Source organism: Vicugna pacos, chromosome 15 (assembly GCF_048564905.1).
Source record: "Vicugna pacos chromosome 15, VicPac4, whole genome shotgun sequence".
NCBI classification, from domain to species: Eukaryota; Metazoa; Chordata; class Mammalia; order Artiodactyla; family Camelidae; genus Vicugna; species Vicugna pacos.
In genome coordinates, this window is record NC_133001.1 from 1,159,512 (window position 1) to 1,181,315 (window position 21,804).

At 38.6% G+C, this 21,804-nt stretch overlaps 1 protein-coding gene and 1 pseudogene across 1 annotated transcript; both read right to left on the reverse strand.

Moving 5' to 3' along the window:
* Positions 1-660: 660 nt before the first annotated feature.
* On the reverse strand, positions 661-1,614 carry LOC116277481 (olfactory receptor 2T11-like; annotated as a pseudogene).
* Positions 1,615-13,517: 11,903 nt separating this feature from the next.
* On the reverse strand, positions 13,518-14,506 carry LOC140685968 (olfactory receptor 2T2-like). Its single transcript, XM_072938359.1, has one exon. It carries the CDS (start codon positions 14,487-14,489, stop codon positions 13,518-13,520), a length of 972 nt encoding a protein of 323 aa, XP_072794460.1. The 5' UTR covers positions 14,490-14,506.
* Between the last annotated feature and the right edge of the window lie 7,298 nt (positions 14,507-21,804).

Genomic DNA, 21,804 nt, shown 5'->3' on the forward strand with positions numbered 1-21,804 from the left:
AGAGTCTATTCACTTTGAGTAGGTGTGTAAAGCTCAGACACTCATAAATTCACACTCAGTTTAGCTCAACCATCCACTATTTGTTGTGGCCCAGTATTTGAAAGCCAGTATTTTCACACAAATGCTATAAAGGTGATCATAAAGTTTATAATCCACTGGGGAAAATCCAATAATTAAAGGCAGTATTAAATTTGTGATTTATCTTCTTAGTCACCTGTGAATTGGTATTTTTTTTCTTATCCATACAAAAATAATCGCAGAATTTTGGGCACCAAAATTTTGTAGCTTTGGAAGGTTTTTTGTTTTGTTTGACCATGAAGTGAGTGTAAAGGGGACCTTATGAGAGTTGCTTAAAGTCTAATACCTGCTTTGTTTTTTTTCTCTCTTTTTTTTCCAAGAGATAAGAACTAAGATCAGAGGAATTCTTTTACTTACTTAATAATACATTGCTTTTGATAGTTAGCCAAAAAGTCTAGCACAGCTAATGAAAGCACGTTTGGTTCCCTTCATCAATGCGGAAGAAACCAGCCAAGGTAAATCCTCTTAATTGTCAACTATAAACAATCTTTGACACCTGACCAGATACTCTCCATAGTCTCTTGTGAAACAGGGCACACAGAGGATGTTATTAGGAAAACCTGTTCCCAGTGTACTGACTCTCTAACCATCACTTGTGGATACTTTCCGAGCAGATAAGCATTGTGCAAGTATCTTTTTAAATGCCCCCACGACATCTTTGTTTCTGATGCTGTAGATGAGAGGATTGAGCATGGGCGTGATGATGGTATAGAAGGCTGATACCACCTTGTCCTGCTCAGGGGTGTGAAATGCCTGGGGCAGCACATATGTGTAGAAGGCAGCCCCATAGAAAATGCTGACTACAGTCAAGTGGGAAGAGCACGTGGCAAAGGCCTTCTTCCTGCCCTCAGAGGAGCGCATGCGGTGGACGGTCAACAAGATGAGGGAGTATGAGGTGGAGATAATCGAGATGGGGATGAGCAGCATGAGTACACAGCAGATGTACATCAAGGTTTCTTACAAGGATGTGTCAGCACAGGCCAGTCTGAGAACTGCAGGGATCTCGTAGAAGAAATGGTCGATACTGCGGGAGCCGCAGTAGGGGACATTCATGGTGATTGGGGTGAGCAGAAAGCCATCCAAGGACCCACAGAACCAGGCTCCAGCAGCCAGAAGAAGACACACTTTGCGGTTCATCAGGGCTGGGTACCTAAGAGGGTTGCAGACAGCCACGTAGCGGTCATAGGCCATGAGGCCCAACAGGAAGAACTCTGAGCCAATCATGGTCAAGTAGAGGAAGATCTGGATGCCACAGGCTGCAAAGGAAATGGTCTTCTCTTTAGAAACCATGTCCACCAGGAGCTTTGGGACAGTGGTACAAATGAAAAGGGTGTCCATGATGGACAGCTGGCTTAGCAGAAAGTACATGGGCGTGTGGAGGCGGGAGTCCACCTGGATCAAGAATATCATGACCATATTTGCAGTTACAGCCACCACAAAAATAGCGAAGATGACCGCAAAGACAATCCCTGTAGTTCTAGGTTTTATCAGAAGCCCCAGGAGGATAAAGTCAGAGGATGAAGTTCTGTTCTTCATTGACGTTGCCTATGACAGCTCCAGAGAAGCAGGAAGCCACAAATACAGGGGGAAAAAAGGAGAGAGAAAACACTTTCTGTATGGAAGAAACTCACATTGGAGATGACACCTCAGTGGCCACTGGTTCCAATAAAATTTTCAATGTCATAATGCTAGAGACAAAAACAAATGGACCAAGAGACATATCATAAATCATAAACTATAAACCTGTTCTTTTTTTTCTCTTTGGAGAACAACACTTTTTATATTGTGTTTATGCTGCAATACATAAACTGTGCTAATTGCATAAGAATTTTGGTGTTTGCTGTATCTTGCTTAGAGTTTCAGCTCGATCTGCCCAGTTTGTTCTGCATTTTTGGCCTTTAGAATCTGATCCAGCACATAGTAGGGCTAAGTAAATACTGGTTGGAGAAAAGGATGATTGATTCATTGATTATTTGGATGGCTAAAGGTGAGCAGAATAAACAACTTATTAAGTGAAAGGTGTAAAGGAAAAAAACAAATCCTTCCTGTGTGTCTTCTCTATTTTCAATACTTTCATTTCTGACACTTCCGAATATGTGGGGGTTCTCCCCTTACCTTGGTAATCTCCAACTTCTAGGCACTAGATTGGTGTCTTACAATTTAATTCAGTTCTCACTCTACCTTTCTGGAAATGTCCCATAGGTTAGGGGTTCAGTTCCATAAGACTGACCCCACCTCAGATGCCAGATGCAGGTACAGATCATCATTCCTGCTTCTAAACTACTGGCTGTACACTGGAGTTTCCCATGACTCCCTCCATGAATTCAACTGATTTTCTAGAGTGTTTCATGGAGTTCAGGAAATCATTTCACCTATTAAATTGGCTAGGATATAACTCAGGAACAATCAGCTGCAAGAGTACATAAGGCAAGATTTGTACAAAGAGGCCATTACTCATTGATGATTAATTAAACCTCTAACTCTTCTCTTCTCCTTGGAGACTTCGGAGGTGGGAATCTAAAAATTCCAAACCTCTCATCATAAAGTTAGTTTCCTGGCAACTAGCCTCCATCCTTAGGGTTTTCCATAAGTAACCGCATTAACATAAACTCAGGTGTGGCTGGGAGGGACGTGTTATGAGTAACAAAAGACACATACGAGGCTCTTTTCATTTAGGAAATTCTGAGGATTTTAGGATGTTTGTGGCAGGAACAGGGACAAAGACCCAATATGTATTTCTTATTACACATCACATTATCACAAAAGTTTAGAAAAATATGTTTAGCCATCACGAATAAAATGTTTAAGTTTCCAGTCTCATTTTCCTAGTTTTTTCCAGCAGCTTTCCCACTCTCTACTTATTCTTTCTTGGATGTTTTCAGTCTGATCTCAGCAGAGCAAAGAGATCCTGAGAAGCCTACAGCAGACCAGGTCACTTTATGCTCAATACTCTGCTATGACACTTCATATCCCACTTCAAGTCCTATCCTGTTGTGGAATTTTCACTCTGTGAAGTCATTTCCTCCCCCTTCCAGTGCATTAGCCCTGGTGCTGCAGCTCCCATGGCCTCCTGGTTGAGTCTTCATCCCCACTCTCTGGGAGCTCCCCAGCCCACGTCCTTTGCTTCTGCTGTAACTCAGGCTTGAGTCTCCCCCTCAAATCTGTATGTCGTCATCCCCGCGTGCCTTTCAAGTCTTTCCTCAAAGTCCACCCTCTTAGAAGGATCTATTCTTGTAGGACTTGAGTATTTGTATTTTTCAGATTCATTATCTATTATACATATTCATTTTATTTTGGGTTTCTCTACTGCTCACTAGAAAGTAAGACCAACATGAGCAAAGATATTTGCCTATGTTGTTTACTGTGTGTTTCCAAAATATAAAATCATGTCTAACATATGGTAATTATTTGTTGAATATTTAATGAATGACTATGAAACATAAGTCCATAGAATACATAGGGTTTTTTTTGCTTTTTAAAATGATACATTTCTAGTAGAATTCCTAAAAAATACACCCAAGTATGTTCTATAAAATGTGCGAAGTTGAAGTAAAATTTAAATGCTATGCCTTGTTTACCTTCAATTCAATGTAACATCACCCCAGAATAGAATCCACCAGGATTTTTCTTAATAAGATACATAGTTCTAAGAAACAGAAATACGACAAAAACATCTAAGCTCCAACAGCAACACAAATTTCATCTCTTAGTCATTGAGGTTTTATGTATACTCATTTGAGACGATCACTCTCGGTGACTTGAAATCAACATTCATTCCAAAAAGAGAACTCACCACTTTATCTCATTTTATCTCTCTTCCGAGTCTGGTTTGTTGTGACAGCTATTCATTGATTATGCACCAACTATTGTGCAAAAGAGAACAGTAGCTTGAGATGTTCTTTTCCATCCAGAGATTGTATTGTGATCTTAATAATGTTTGAATTCACCTTCTGTTGCCCAGATAAAAGCACAGAACATCATTATGCATGATTTTTCTTAGCAGCAACTTTCCATCTATTATCAGAAAAACTGTGTATTAAAATGCTACTATTCATTTGGTATTTTAATGAAATTCACAAATCTATAATAAATTCAATTTAGTATTAATTCAAACCAATAGTGTTAAGAAGAATAAATTTTCTACTCCAAATCAAAGATCCCAGTGTTCTAATTCCCAGACTATAAATATATTTCTTTACTTGGCAAAATTGACTTTGCAATTGTATGTTAGGGATGGTGAGATGAGGAGATTTTTCTGGAATGTCTTGTTGAGTCCGATGTTGGGACCTTTATACAGGGGTGCAGGAAAGAGGGAGGCAGGGATCAGAGGATGAGATGTGACATGAACAGAGGTGCAAGTGATACAAATGCTGCTTTTGAAAATGAAGGGGGACGTGAGGCAAGGAACCGAGTGGTCTCCAGCATCCGAAAATGGCTAAGAGATGAAATCCACCCTAAAACTTCCAGAAAGAAGCATAGCCTTCTTGACGACTGAATTTTAGTCCAGCATGCACAATTTTGGGTCTGCAGCCTCCAGAACTGTAAGATAATAAATTTGTGTCATTTTTAAGGCACTGAATTTGTGGTTATTTGAACACTAGCCACAAAAACCTAATATACTCTAAACAATTTTATCAGATTTTAAACGTAAGTATAATTGAGGCATGCTGCTAACAATAAAACAGCTAGCAATGCTTATTCTTTGCCAGGTGTCTTTCCACACACTCTAGTGTTTTGATGTAGCCACTCTTCACGGCACTTCTGTGGGGGAATTACTATAATGATCACCATCTCGTGGTTGGGTAAACTGAGGCAGAGAGGGCAAGTGGCAGAGCTGGGTCCTGACTCAAAGACTAAGAATTTGTTTCTCATACTCTCCACGGCTACATTCAACTGATCCATAAGTGAACAGCATCCTTTGAGGCATCAGTTAAGTTTATAACCAGCTAAAACAAGTCAAAGGAACACAGGTTACAAGGCCATAATCACACTCAGGAAAAATTTGAATTTCTGGTCAAAAGTTCTCCACAAAGGCATAGAGTAACAAAATGAAGGTAAATTTCAGAAACCCCAAATGCTCTCTAGCTCCTGGACAATCTCTCGTTATCACATACCTACATGCAGAGGCCTTGCTTCCAACTGAGGTCCAAGTGGAAAAAAAAAATTCCTCATCAAATGTACCCTGAGAAAGATTCTGCAAACACCAGACTCAGAAGCATCCACTGCTGAGGGCAACTCATTATTTCCAAGCAGACATAATAATGTCCCACCCAATGGTCCTGCCCTCAGATAAACACCATTGCAGAGGCAGCCTTGTAAAGATGGCACCATGTTTCCTTTTGAATCCAGATTTGAATAATATCCTGTGTATTGAGTGTCAGGGAAAAGTAACAGAGTTCATTTAAGAATAAATAACTACTGAGGTCAAGACCATTATTTAAAGTTCAGTGAAGAAGAAACAACAAAGATGTTTCAAAATATTGCATGGAAATGGGAATCCCGTCTCAATCCTTGTGAAATCAACTGAAATGTCCTGAAAGCTGTGCTGTCAGTAATTTACAAATCTAAAACCATCAGTTAAGTTACTGAGTATTTTTAATATAATTTCCTTCCTCTGCTATATTTTCCTAGGTAAACCTATATTTTCCTAGGTGTTCCCAAATGGGGAAGGAAGATAAGTTTTTAAATCAGCATTTAAAAAAAGACAGGGTAAAATGCTAACTCTGTGATCAGACCTCAGCATTCTTATGGTTATGCCTAATGTTTTTTGAAGCACAATGCATCATTCTCTATACCAAATTCTCCCTACGGGTGGTGTGGTACTTTGAGAGTTCTCCCACTGTGAATCTAAGACTAGTGGTTACATGGGACCTGATGCTTTTGATACAAATATTCCCTGCTTGAGCTGGATTGGATTTTGTTTTTAAATATCAGTAGAAAACTAAAGGTGTTCCCAGCCTTCTTTTTCAGTCAGGTGGTCCCCTCTCCTGGGTGATTTCATAAAAATGACTCCCACCGCTTTCTCCGCTGAGTATGTGTGAATCACTGAACACCTGGTGCCACATTCCTCTAACTCGTGTGCTGTGTGAGGCTATGAGATGTGCTGAAATGTGAAGCGGGGAGTCTGACTTGACTGCACTCGGCTGTGCATTGGATGCCCAAAGGTAAATGTTTGGAGCATAAGTTTAGCTCGCTTTGACTCTTCCCTGCAGTCAAAGCACAAAGAAGTTTTTTTTAACAGGCTAGATTCTGGAGAGCCCTGGTGACTTTCCCTTCTGCCGCACAGGACGCAGAGTGTAGAAATGGGGTTCAAGCTGTCAACATTATTCAACTTGAACCTCTGATAGAAAGCCGCCCTGTATCAACACTGAATATCAAAGGAGGGCTGTCATGAATTGCCGGTGGGAAAGAGCGTAGGTGTTACTTCTGTTAGAGAGAGCACCACGTCAGTAACAGGACTTAAAAAATAGTATGTATGAACTTCCTCTCCCAGGGAATTTTATTTAGAAATTAAAAAAAAGTGAGCGACCTTATAGAAATAGTAAGAAAGCAGAGGCAACTTAAGCACCTGCTAATGGACATACACAAAATAGTTTTGGTTTTAATATTAGAATTAGTTACAGAATGTCCTTTACGACAGGATGTGGATCTATAATCATTATGTATGACAGTTTCATTGTATTCTTAAGAGAAAAACGTGGCAGTTACAATCTCATTATATGTATTATAATATATATAATATATAAAAACATATATGATAAGGATATATGTAACACTGAGCGTATGTGATAAGGATGTACATACACAAACATGTATATATAATTTAATGTGCGTATGTTGAGCACATGCACGTGCATATATATGTAATTATGAAGTAAACTAAAGTTTCACTGATGGTGGAGTTTCAAGTGACACCAGTTTGTTCTTGACTATATTTTCTGTCTTCCTACAATTGTAGATCGAATGTGTAAAAGTAATTTACTTTCAAATCAAAGAATAAGCCTCCTGTTTGCAACTTGGGCAGTAAATACATATACTTTTCGGCTTTGCAGTCTTAAAATGTTGGTGGAGTGACTAAGCTATGATAAATTTATACCAGAATCCTGCCCATATCTGCTCCTGCATTCTAGACAGAATCCACCTGATTTCTTCTGACTCTTACGCCTCTGTACCACAGGGTGTCACCTGAAGTACATGCTTCTAATCGTAAAATAGACACTTTAGTCTCTGCAAGTTAAATTTGGAAAGACTTGGTAATATACATACATTTAAAAAAGTCAGATAATAGGAACTTGTAAACATGTAGCATATTAGATAAGCAAAATAATATTTTAGCAAAGAGAGAAGAAATACAAACAAAAGAATGCCCGTAAGTGATGAAGACTTACTCATTGTTGTAAACAACTCCAGTTTGCTCGTGTAAATTTCCCAGTTTTCGACAATCACGTCAAACTCTAAGATGTCACTTTACCCTTCGCTCCTCATGCAGTTTTAACCTGATCCTTAGGGAGAAACTGTACCTCACTGCCTCGGGTGAAAATCCATGCGACACTGGGAAAGTCACTTTTCACGTTTGTTACTTGCCAAAAGCACATCAGAGCAGCCCCTGTCCCCAGGGTTATTGGGAGAATTTTGTGTAAGGCCCTCATGAGAGTCCTGGCACTTAAGACTGTTTTTGAAAAGTTTAGGACCTTCCCTCACACAAGAAAAGTAACCTTCTACTTTGCTAGTCGTGGAAACAGAACAGGTTCCAGAATGAGAAAATGGTATTAATTTCTGAATTTGAAAATGGTCAGCACACATAACCTTGTCTTAATTACTTTAATCCCCTTAGCCTAACTTTCCTTGTATTTAGAGCAAACATGACAGTAAAAATAGTATAAAATTCATAATTTTTAGATTGTACATCTAAGATTATAGAAACATGTATTTTCAACTAAAAACTAGCACTGGACCAGTTCTCTGTCTTAAGACATTTACTATCTAAAAATCATTTAATACAGGCACAGTGTATGTTGTAATTTGGTTCTTAAAAGTACTCAAAGGTAAAGATTTTTATCATCTTTCAAATGAGAAAAGAACATTATTTGTAGGCACCCCTGGCTTCCATCAAATGTATATTCATCTTTCTTTCATGGAAGTTGCCCCACGGTTTATCCAGGGATGCAGGAATGCAGCTGTCTCTGTTGCAACTTCATCCTCTCTATGGAAGGTCAGGGCCAGAGACATGGATTTACCTACGTTCAATCATGTTTCCTTATTTTATCTTCCTAAGGTTATTGGTTACTGATTAAAATCACTGCCTATTGCAGGTAAACACTGGAAATTCGGGAAAAGAACAATTTTAATAATGTCAACTGATATATCCTAAGCCTTGTCCTAACACTTAATTTTTCAGTCAATATGGAAAAAAATTTTTTTTTCTGTCTCTACACCAGAGCAAATGCTTATATTTGACACTTACCTCCTGTTTGCGTCAAAGGAGGATGGCTATCTATGACAAATTTAGCAAAAAGCAATGATGTTTCTTCGCAGGAGCCACAAACTTAAAAGGCTTAAATAGAAATTATATCAGAATTAGTGGATTTGGAAGGGATTTAAGTATGGTTCTTTTGATCCAGCTTCCCCCTTGATAAGCAATTCTGTGTGAGCCTGTAAAAGTTACCTAATTTATATGATTTTCAGTCTCCACTGTATCTCTTCAAACCTGGATTTCCCAGGAAGAAGAAAAAAAGAAGAATTATGTAAACATTAAAATGTATATTTTCAAGTGTGAAGTCTTCTAAAATGAACTTGCCTTCATTCATTCAAACTAATACTATTCTACATCAGGAAAACTTCTTGGTACTTGGGGTGCTTCAGGGAACAAAATCAAACTCCCTGTCCTTGCTTATGTGATGAGTAAAATCTAACATAATGGAATAAACTTACATCAAATCAAATCACATCAAATCAAATCAAATCAAATCAAATCAAGCAAGATGGACTAGTAAGAGTTTGTGCTACACTGTATAGCACAGGGAAATATACACAAAATGTTATGATAAATCACAGAGAAAAAAATGTGAAAAAAAAAGAGTTTGTGCTACAGATTTTATCACTGTTATATTCTTATCTAATTATGTAAACCAAGGTGATATAGTAGAACAGAAATCTTACCTATTTTCTTAAAATTTAATTATCTGGGATTTTGAAAAAAGCATTCACTGGGATGTTTAGTAAATATTTGGCAAGACCATAATAGGCATGCAGAGTGAATCGGATCTCTCTTCAACACAATCCCAACTGAAAACAAATTAAAATGCTTCTGGTTTTAGGTAATTCTATATGAATCAGCCTGTTGTTTTAGTTAAATAACCTTTCAATGCCATGAAATTTTCCATTATTACAATTGTCCAGCTTCATTTAAATCACTTCTTTATGGTATTATTATCAGAAGTTTTCAACACTTTTTCACGTGGTCATGGTTATCAAAGCTGTTAGCAGGACTTCACTTTGCCCACAGTGAGTAGTCTAATTTGTATTGTTTGTTTTCTGAGAGGGAGATAATTAGGGTTCTTCATTGATTTCCATTTAAAAGAGGTACTGGGGATTGAACCCAGGACCTCGTGCGTGCTGAGCATGCACTCTACCACTTGAGCTACACCCTTCCCCCCTTCACTTTCTAGTCAACAGAGATCTGTATTCTCTTATCCACACTAAATAATTTTCTAAATATTTGCAGTATTGATGATCATTCCCTTATATCTGAAACTTTCTTGGTATTCAGAAAGGATTTAACAAAATATTTATTAAGTAGACTTTATAGCATCCATGATTATAACTTGTATATTATATAAACATACATTTTATATTGTGCCAGTGAAATAAATATTTGGAAGCAATGGTTCATTTAATTTTATGCCCACATTCCTCACCTGTAGAAAGACCCCAGAAGGGGTCTGACTGCCTCTGAACACAGAGCATCAGGTCCTTGGTAGACCAGCCTAGCTGGCATACAACAGAAAACGAGCATGGATTTTATCAGCATGTTACTCCCAAAGGGTTTTTTTTCCCCCAGGTCATTATCAAGATTAACAAGCTGGCAGCTGCATATGGTGCCACATGCTTCTCTCTTTTGGAAATTGTTTTATCAATTAATAGTAAGGTTTGGTACAAAATCACGAAGTCAGAAGATGCGGTTTTGAAGTTTTCATCTGCCTCTTGCTTGGGTGAGGCAATAGTTTACTCTGAACTTCAGCTTCTCTATATCTCCCATGAGTGTAATTCCTTTCTCAAAATACTTGGCAGGACTTTGTGAAGAAGCAGAATCACAATCAGAGAATGCAGTTAAATATGCTTTGAAAAAAGGGGGCAGTATTCCCTTCACCTTTTCCCCATAGTCAAGAAAAGTACTTGACATCTTGTGAATATGCAACTGGTATTTTGAATTAATTTATACTCTTAAAATTCATAATTTTCATTCTCAAGTTAAATATATTTAGGCTGAAGAGGAAAATGTGATGACCACAATTATCTTCTACAAAAATTTGGTAACATTTGACTGGGAAAAAAAATCCCCTAGTCATTTCTTATAAGATAAGACTAGTCTTGTGAGTGAAGGGAGAGGACACATACTATATATGATGTGATTTAATTTTTTTATTATTAATTTTTTTATTGAGTTATAGTCAGTTTACAATGTTGTGTCAATTTCTGGTGTACAGCACAATTTTTCAGTCATACAAGAATATACATATATTTATTTTCATAGTCTTTTTCACCATGAGCTATGACAAGATCTTGAAAATATTTCCCTGTACAGTATTAACTTGTTTATCTATCTTATATATGCCGGTCAGTATCTTAAAGTATGACATACAATAGAAAAACACACACATCAGAAGAGACAAGATGTATAAATCATCACAAAGTGAACACACCCATGCCGCCACCCATGAGGCAAGGAATAGACCCTTAACAACATCACAGAAGTACCTCCCCACTTCTGCCCCAATCACTAACTCTAGAAACTAAATTTACCTCCCTTGCCTGTTGTTTTTCAGATACTTTTGAAATATTTATCAATTGTAAATGTTAAATGCCCTTGTGAAATGTGCAAATGACTCATCTTGGAAACGTGAAAACTAAAGCCATGTAGCAGCAGCCCAGGTCTAGGCAGGACTTTGAGGAAATTGGAAAGAAGACATGAATGTCTAGGGTAGAGGGGGAAATGGGAATTGTGAAGTGAAAGATTTTGTGGATAGAGGTGCTAACAAAGCCAGGAAGAAGGAGAAGACAGAAAGTATTAATGCAGAGACTAAGGGATTTAAAAGAGAATGAAATTGCATTGAAATAACACTGATATTTTAGAATGGCCATCATTCAAAAGTCCACCAATGACAAATGCTGGAGAGGCTGTGGAGAAAAGGAGACCCTCCTACACTGCTGGTGGGAATGCAGTTTGGTGCAGCCACTGTGGAAAACAGTATGGAGATTCCTCAAATGACTAGGAATAGACTTACCATATGACCCAGGAATCCCGCTCCTGGGCATATATCCAGAAGAAACCCTACTTCAAAAAGACACCCGCACCCCAATATTCATAGCAGCACTATTTACAATAGCCAAGACATGGAATCAGCCTAAATGTCCATCAACAGATGACTGGATAAAGAAGCTGTGGTATATTTACACAATAGAATACTATTCAGCCATAAAAAATGACAACATAATGCCATTTGCAGCAACATGGATGTTCCAGGAGAATGTCATTCTAAGTGAAGTAAGCCAGAAAGAGAAAGAAAAGTACCATATGCGATTGCTCATATGTGGACTCTAAAAAAAACCAAAAACAAAAACATAAATACAAAACAGAAACAGACTCATAGACATAGAATACAAACTTGTGGTTGCCAAGGGGGTGGGGGGTGGGAAGGGACAGACTGAGATTTCAAAATGTAGAATAGATACACAAGATTATACTGTATAGCACAGGGAAATATATACAAGATCTTGTGGTAGCTCACAGTGAAAAAAAATGTGACAGTGAATATATGTATGTTCACGTATAACTGAAAAATTGTGCCCTCTATTGGAAATTGACACAACATTGTAAACTGACTATAACTCAATAAAATAAAATTTTAAAAAAAGAAAGGACACTGATATTTTATAAACAAATCCTGGTTAGTTTTTCTACTTGAAAAGATTCATCACTCCAAGTCATTCTTTCATCTTTTTTTTCTATCTGTTTATTTGATTTTAGAGTAAGATCAAATTTTTAGGAGCCTTCCGAGGCAAAAGTAACTCCATGATTAGCATATTGCTGAGAACGTGTTATATTCAAATCAGCATCCATGGAGGAAACGTTTTTTTACTCTATGTTGAAGCTAGGGTAACATAAGGCTGAGTAACATTTTCTTAATCTAGTGTGAACTACAAAACCACTCAAAAATAGTCCAACATATTCTAAGCTTTCTGTTGATAGCTAAAATAAACACCAGGCGAGTCAAATTGTCTTTGTCGTATTTTAGTACCTCATATGCAGTAGGAAGTTAAAATTAGGTAAATGACTGGAGAGTCCTCAATGAGTATGGCGTTTGGTAAAGATTCTATCAAAATCCTACATCTGTCAAAACTCCACACTTAACCAAAAGCTAATGAATAAAAGAAGTATTGTCTACCAGTCCACGAAACGGAAAGTTTTAGAATAGGAACATGGACCAAGGGAGCTGAGTTAACTAATGAAATGTTTTGATTTAGTCATTCTATGTTTATCTATGACGTTTCACTGGGGAATGAATGGTAGTTGTTGAAGGATTGAGCAATGTTATCATCTTAATTACAGAAGTCAATTTTAATCAATCTGTAAATATTTACTAATTTCCAGGCACATAGTGGTCATGACTTACAGTTTAATTTCAGAGCTTAGAGAACACCGACATTTATAAAAGGTAACTAAGAGTACCGAACCCAGAACTCAATTGAATTGTCTTCACCAAAGTTTTCTAAATAAAGCTGCTACACTATTACCATTAGAAGGTATTTAATTTGCATTGAATAGCTGACATTAAATCAGCAAGGACATGATAATTGCTCCTTGCCATTTCTTTTTAAAAGTTTGTCAGCAATACAGACACAAAAGTCACACGAACACAGGCAACATGTAAAAACATCTATTCAGGACCTCAAGGGATGTTTGGCCTGCCTGAGATAATTTATAATGCTACTTGAAGAGAGTGCTCTCTGGAAGGTGTCTGTCAGTGAATCCAGACAAGTCAGTTGCCTGATGCTGAGATGCTGGCGGCCTTCAGCTATATAATTTTTTTAATGATGCTCGCAAAGGATGCTTCTGCCTGGTATAATTCAGGACTGTTAAAATGATAGTGACTATTTCTCAGAACCAAGGACATATTTTCCGGAAGGACTGTGTGCCACTGGCGACAGCACCAAGGATGTTAGTGTCTCCTGGACACATCCCCCGCTCTGATTTTCTGGTGGGAGGATGTGCATCTCCCCAGCACTCTTTTTAGAGCTGTGGCCACGTCTTTATTTCTCAAGCTGTAGATGAGTGGGTTGAGCATCGGAGTGAGGATGGTGTAGAAGGCAGACACAACCTTGTCTTTCTCTGGCGTGTGATACGAATGGGGCAGCACGTTGGTGTAGAAGGCTGCCCCGTAGAAAATAATCACCACCATAATATGGGAGGAACAGGTAGCGAAGGCTTTGCGCCAGCCCTCGGCAGAGTTCATCCGATGCACAGTGAGCAGGATGCGCGTGTAGGAGACGGAGATGACAGATACAGGGATAAGTAGCATCAGCACGCAGCAGGCATACATCAGGGTCTCATAGAGCGATGTGTCAACACATGACAGCTTCAGGACCGCTGGGATCTCACAGAAAAAGTGATTGATCTCTCGGGAGCCACAGTAGGGGAAAGTCATGGTGACGGGAGTCAACATGAATCCGTCCAAGGAACCACCAACCCAGGAGCCCACCACCATGAACAAGCAGATCCTGTGGTTCATGAGGTGAGGGTATCGAAGAGGGTTGCACACAGCTACGTACCTGTCATAAGCCATGAGTCCCAGCAGGAAGAATTCTCCTCCAATCAGGGTCAGATAAAGGAAGATCTGAATTGCACAGCCCAGGAAGGAGATGGTCTTTTCCTCGGACAAGAGGTCTTGTAGCATCTTGGGGACAGTGATGCAGATGTAGACGGTGTCCATGATGGAGAGCTGGCTGAGCAAGAAGTACATGGGTGTGTGAAGGCGGGAGTCTGTGTGAATGAGCAGAATCATAACCAGGTTGGCTGTCACAGCCACCAAAAAGATGGAGAAGACCACTGCAAAGATAAGTCCGGGAAATGCAGGATGTGTGATGAGACCCAAGAGGATGAAGTCAGTGGAGTTCTGGAGAACCGCCTCCATGCCCACGTCACATGACAGCTCCTGGAGCTGCAAAGACAGAAAGTTGTTGGGTTAATTGATAATCCAGTACATAGGCAGGGGTGGGCAACATGACTAGTATGCGTGAAGAAGCAGAGTGGAATAAAGGAAAGAACACTGACCTCAGAATCATTTTGAATCCCGGTTTCAGTATTAATGGTCTAACATTAACATCAGACAGAGAAATTAATCTATGAATGAACTCAACTTCATCACTTGTGAAGGGTTATCATAGGTCTGTATCTCTGCAGGCTGGATGTAAGATGTAAATGTAAAAATTCATACAGGATCACTTTCAAATTTTTCTTACTTTTTCTTTCAAACCATCTTCTATACACATTTTATAATCTTACTTTAGACTGAAAATTGCCTGAGTTTGATAACTGTGCCTTACTCTTCGTGTTGTCTTGCAATCATTATGCATAGGTTGATGAAATGTTAACTGCTCTCTGCCATTTAGACAATTACATTGTTAATATCATACATAGAAATCCATTTGTGATTTCATAAATTGATAGAAGATAAACATGAAGACAATAAATGCAAGTAAATTTAATCATTTTGGCTCCTGTTATTATTAGACTATTTTGTGAATGGTTTGAACATTAAGGATGAACCAGGCAGTGCTACAGCCTTCAGTGAAGGTTCAGGACCCACTGGCCACTGGTTAGATGTTGTGCTGCCAAGGAAGCTCATGTTTTAGGCAAAGGTCACCTTAAGCGCTTGGATCTACTTTTTCTCACAGGATCATTTGGGGTCCTAAATCTCAAATGAGGACCACTTAGCTTTACTCCATTCCACGAGCAGGACTTTGGGTTCGTCATCATGGTGGTCCTTCTGGTTGACGCCATTGAGTCAGGTTGAGATTTTATGACTTAGTAAGGCATCATATCATTTCATGATGATCTAAGCTTCTCTTAAATCATTGTTCAACCAAACATTAACAGAGTTTCTCTGGCAGGGTGGCATTCTGAAGTTTTCAAAATGTTATAGGGTCCTAGAAATCCATTTTTTAAAAATTTCCTTAACAATTTTTTTCTACCTTGTTACTGATCCTTATGTGTATAAGTAAAGATAACTCCAGATGGACAAGTGATTCCTGAATTTAGAGAGAAAAAGATAAATTAATATTAAAACTCTCTTGAACTAAATGGCATGAAAGCTTACAGCTTTTATTCTTCAGAAATGTAATTATGCATTTCTTAGTTGTGTTCAGAAACATTGAAGGGTGAATTGTTTATTATTATTACAATTATTTTGTACTGTATTTCTCTCCATCTCAGTGACAGAATGACTGAAGAAGTATACTTGTATAAAAGGTATTAGCTACCAATACTTTATCTGTATTTTTTATTCCATAATGGTCAAATATATTGTTTCTGAGACATCAAGAATGAATAAGTCCTCCTTTATGCTGAAGCAAACCCTTAGGAACAATAGAAAGACTTTTTCTTTCTGAGTGCTCATTAAAGATGGAGTTATATTATGAGTAATAGTCTAGAAAAATAAGCAAAATTCCAGAAGGAAAATGAAAAGCAATTTTATGTTGGTCTGTACTGGAACTTAAATTTAATACACCTTCTCAGTTGAAAGGGAGAGAAACAAATGACTGGATATTTAGTAAACTCTACCTAAATATCAAATATTAACTCTCAGTTAGTTCAGTGGAAGTCAGCTACTTCACCCTTCTTTAATACGTGAAAGATTTACCTGTCACAAGCACAACGCTGAATCATAGAGAAAGAGACTGAATTTAAGATATTGCAATTATAAGGCTTTGCAATAACTGGTTGGATATGAAAATATTCACACAGACAGAGGTTAACTTTACCTTGACCAACAATCTTTGTTTTTCCACTTAGACACGTTATAGATTTTTATATGTCACTTACTGACAGTATCAAATCTGCTCCTAATGAATATTTCAAAAAAGCACTGAAAATGAAATAACCATACCATCTGAAAATTGCCTATGAAACTTTAAAAAGTTTCTTTACAATCAAAATATGGGCCAGAGAATTTTATCTCACACAAGCAAGCACTCAGATTGGACTCCACAGAATATTCGACAGAATTCATCAATCTTATTGCCTCGAGTCTTCTTGATTAAGGAATGCAAAATTTTTCTAGCTCCGAGATCCTGTCTTGGAGTAGATCCTAGGATAACAGAATACAGAAGCTGAAGGAGAAGAGAGATAAGCCAACTTTTTTATTTTTAAAACAACCAGAGACTCAGTGAATAAAAGAACCACAGATTGGATCCAGGCTGCTTGTGTGCGTGTGCGTGTGCATGTGCGTGTGTGTGTGTGTGTAAGAGAGAGAATATTTGAGTGTAGGGAATAGATTTTGCTAGGGGAGTAGCCCACTATGAGGCTTAGCACAAAGGAGCATATTTTATTTTTGCAATGAAATCAAATATATAAACCAATGTGATATGTGATCAAAACACGGAATCACTACTGTACTGTGGATTATTTGATGTGACAAGTAAACAATGACAATGTTTGCATTATGAGCATGATGACATTTTATGATTTATTTCTTTTTGCATCAGTTCCCAGGATCTCATTTTAACAATAATGCAATGTAATGTGTGATTTGGTTTATTTACATGTACAAGATCCTGGATCCCATTCCCCTCAGCCTTTCTATCATTATCATCATTATTCACTGCTCTTTCTTAGATTTTCTCCCATTTCCCTATCTAACTGAAGTCCTTTTAAGAGAGAGAGAAAGAAAGAAAGAAAGAAAGAAAGAAAGAAAGAAAGAAAGAAAGAAAGAAAGAAAGAAAGAAAGAAAGAAAGAAAGAAAGAAAGAAAGAAAGAAAGGAAGGAAGGAAGGAAGGAAGGAAGGAAGGAAGGAAGGAAGAAAGAAAGGGAAAGAAAAGAAAGAAAGAGAGAAAAGAAAGAAAAAAGAAAAAAGAAAAGAAAAGAAGCATTTAAAAGCCTGTATTTGCATGATCTCAGTCGCAGGCCTGTCTGCTGTTCTAGAAAGAGAATGCACTGACCTCCAGGACTGGGTATAACATCACCTGGCATTGCTACAAAATCACCTGCTTAAGCAGGGGCTGGGGCGTGGGAGGATCCAACTAAGGGAAGGAGGGCACTGGGAAGGGAGACTGGATTCTCCGCCGAGGGAAAGGATGGTGAGTTCTGCCAAGAGGCCTTGATTCTGTCTCTGGTATACCGCATGGAAAGAAGAGGTAAGGAGATCAGAGAGGGTCTCTATGCAGAGGGCCAGCGGCACATTTCAAGACAACAGGCCTGGAATTGTTCTGGGAGATGCCACAGAAATGCAGACACAGTTCAGACTCTCACAGTATGTTGTAAAAAGAGACCTCCAAATGAGATAGGTGGTGTTATACCAGGCAGAAGGAAGAGCCCAGATGGAGAATTCTTCGAACAATCCCTTCTGATACCCTGTATATGCTCATTTAAATCTTCTGTATGTTATGATGTTTTGATGTCTTAAAAAGCTATTCTAGCTATGGAGAGACTGCCCGTCCCTGGGCTAGTCAACTTGTAGCAAAAGCAAAGGGCCCAGCATGTCTCTGATAGGCAAACTAACCAATCCAGAGCCAGACACCCTCCCCTGGCAAGTGCACCCCTGGGGACAAGCTCTTCCTGCTTATTCACTCCAAAACTAGACACCAGGCAGCCACTCCAAAGCCTGCCCAAAGGATTCAAACTAGCCCATCCTTAACTGCTTCCCCTGCCCTGCCTCATCTTTCCAGCGGAAAGCCTGATAAAGGCCATGCATGGCCAAATCCTTTCCCCTTGTTCCTGCCTTTTGCCTCCTGACCCCCTGCTGACTCTCCCATGTGACCCTGCGTGGTATGATGTGCCTCCTGCCTGTTGGACCTTGAGTATAATAAACTTCGTATTTTCTTTTTCCTGAATCCCTCCTCTGTCTCCTCTTGTGGCCGTGCTTTTCTCGACCAGCTCATAAAATAACACAAAGTACACCCTCTCCAAGGATTCAAGCATGACCAGAGCTATGGGAAATGAGCTGGGCAGCATTCTTTCTGTGGTAATAAAGCTGCTGACAGAAGTGATCTCCTCCACCTGACACATTGTGCCTGTCACGTCATCCTAAAGGGTAGCGTTTCCAATCTCTTCTTAAAGAGATCGGAAGGGATAAACTGGGAGTTCGAGATTTGCAGATACTGACTGGTATAGATTAAATAGATAAACAAGTTTATACTGTACAGCACAGGGAACTATATTCAATATCTTGTAGCAGCTCACGGTGAAAAAGAATATGAAAATAAATATATGTATGTTCATGTATGACTGAAGCATCGTGCTGTACACCAGAAATTGACACAGAATTGTAAACTGACCATAACTCAATGAAAAAGAAAAGATAGACTCTCTCAAGTGCAAACACATTCTATGCTTAAGGCATTGCACCATGTGTGGGGTGAACTGCCAAGATTTACAGAAACTGCCACCCCCCCACCAAAGGAGCATACAGCACAGTTTTAGGAATACAACATATACCAAAAATATTTATAAAAGCAGACTATCATAAATCGAAATTGGAGATTTCTCCAGAAGAGAAAATGGATTATGCTGGGAATTTGGAAAGTATTCAGCAGCAAAAATAAGACAGCAGCAGTGCATGCAGTTGCTCGTGGAATTATACCGGAGCTGTCAAGTAGACTTGGGAATGACCTGCACATAGGAAATTCTCTGGACCTTCATTTACTTTAAGTCAAAGGAGGGAATTATATCACTAACCAAAAGTACCAGATAGCTCAAAGAGTCATAGATTATTTCTGAATGATATAGAGAGTCACTAATAGAATATTGGAATATATTTGCTTTCAGTACATTTTGTAAAGAGGAGACAAGGAAAGATGTGAAAGTCATCAAGAGATGCAGGCTGAGAAAAAGGATGTTATAATGCTGCCCAAACCAGAAAGCAAGCAGAGTTTGCCATGTGCCAACCAGGTAGTTTGAAAGCTTATTTCATACATGAAATTCATAGCAAACAAAAAAATGCTGTGCATGAGCTCAAGTAATGTGGGTCAGAATTCTTTACTTCAAGAGCTCAAGCTATGGCTAGAGATCGAGATAAACTTAAAGCGTGGAGCATTTAAATACACTCAAGTGATAACTGCTTTAAAACATGTGGTAAAGAGTAAGAACCAAGAAAAGGCTGTATTTAGTTCAATTAGAATAAACAGCGTAATAGCAAAGATGGAAATTGGCCTGACTTTAAAGCTTGAGGCTTAAAAAGGAGACAGAGAAAGACCATGATTGTTGTAAACAATGTCAGAGAAAGACAGCAAACAAGAATTATCAAGGTTCAGGGGTGGGGAAGAAAGAAGAGTCCAGTGCGCCAGTAGCTGAAGGGTGCCTCGGAGAGCTAATGTGTGGGGGACAGCCTGGAGATGGTTTATAATGAGGCTGGAAAGTGAAGGCTGAGAGATTTTGACTCAACTGAAAATTAAACATAAATGTAAGTTGTCTGATTATGATGAAATAGTAAAGATTGTATCTGAGAGTTTTCTAGTTCTGAAAGGAAGTTGATTAATTACTATTAATAATTTCTTTAAAGCCACACTAGGCTGTGACCATTGAACAACTTTTTTTTTCCCAATCTTTCCTTTACCCATTCTAAGTACACCTGTCCTCTTTTATCTATTTTTTATAAATTAGGGGATTATTTTGAGCACTGTTTCACTCATTCAATAATCTGTTTATTTCTGTAGCAACTTAGTACCTAATGATGTGAACTTGTCTAGCTTTCTTCACTTTATTTCTAATGTTCATGGTCATTATACGTTCGTAGATACTCATCACCTGCTCTGTTCATCTAAGTAGTAACTGATTTCATCAGTGGAATGCAAACCAACCCTCTGCTTTCCCTCACCACTCCCACGGTCAATTTGGAAATTTTCAAAGTGGAAAATCAAGCATAAGAAGATAGAAGAGCCTTTCCTTACTTAAAAAATGAACTACAGTGGCATGTAGATAATATTTATTGAACACCTATGGTGCCAGTTGAAGGAATATGTGTTCTAATGCCAAGCACCAACTTACCTAAAATATATTGCCAAGGATACCATCAGTGGTCCAGAAAAAATAAGCACAACTGTGCTCCAAAAGTAGTGGGCAAAGGGTCTACATTTCAAGCTGTCAGATGCCAGAAGGACAGCCATTATATTGATTTTCTGAACGGCAGGGTCAGTTTATGTGGTGGTAAATAGAAATCAGAGGATCAGGCATAGGCGACATCTACTCCACCCTACTAATGCTGTGGGGAGTGAAGGAGAAGAGGGAAGGAGATGCAGAAGACCAGGAGTGACAGAGGACCAACAGCAGCTGATACCTGAGGCTCTAAACATAACGTGCTCATCATGGCATTGTGTTATCTAAGTATCTGAAATGTAGACACAATCCCATCCGATTCAGTTGCTCAGCCCAGTGGGCTCTAGTGTGCCCACGCTAGGAAGCCATTCAGGGAATGTCTTTAAGAGATGTTGTTTGTTTATGGGAAAAAAATTGCCTTTTGGGGCACTCTGAGAGCACATGAGTGGGCCTGTGGAGTAAGGAAGGGAGAGGGGAGCTTAGAAAATAATCAGAAAAAAGAAATAATTCAACATCTTTTAATCTCCTCCCAAGGATACAAAAAAACTCTCTACCCTCATTTAACTACATCCAAAGAAGGTAACTCTTGCCTTAAAAATATTCAGAGGACAATCTATCCTTCTTCATTAGTAATATATCTCCTAGCCATTAAGATCTAAAAATCCCTCACAATTAATGCTAAGCTTGATCATCCAATCATCAGCTCGGACATGCACTTTTCCTCTTTAGTAAATCCATTCAAGTCTTTTAAAACTATTACTAGATGGCCCTTGGCTTCCCATTTCAAGCTAAAGTATCCACTTTCCAAAAAGTGAGTGTACAAATTTATCCTTCTTAATCTTGAAGACAGTTTCTAATGGTCACAGTTATACTTAAGGAAAACATCCCAGTGTATGAGGACTGTTCTAACTAGTTTCCACAAAAATGTTAGCTCTTACCTCAGAGCAGCTGGGTCCAAGCCTTAGTCAGGCAACAGTGAAATGGTAGACTTCTTAAATACTTGAATATGGAGGTGGGGCTAGTTCAAGGGTAAGCTTTTCATTAATAATGGATTTCAGTGTCCTGCAGCAGGAATCCCTAGGTTAGTAATTAATCTGTATTTACTGGGTTCACCTTGTCCATTAGAAGAGGATTAATGAAAGTCCAGCCCTCTTACCACAGGGTCCATTCTTTTCCCAAGTGAAACATTGTAATCACTT

Bases quoted from the DNA above. Each gene is read 5' to 3' on its own strand.
- LOC140685968 (XM_072938359.1), bottom strand. From the start codon at position 14,489: ATGGAGGCGGTTCTCCAGAACTCCACTGACTTCATCCTCTTGGGTCTC.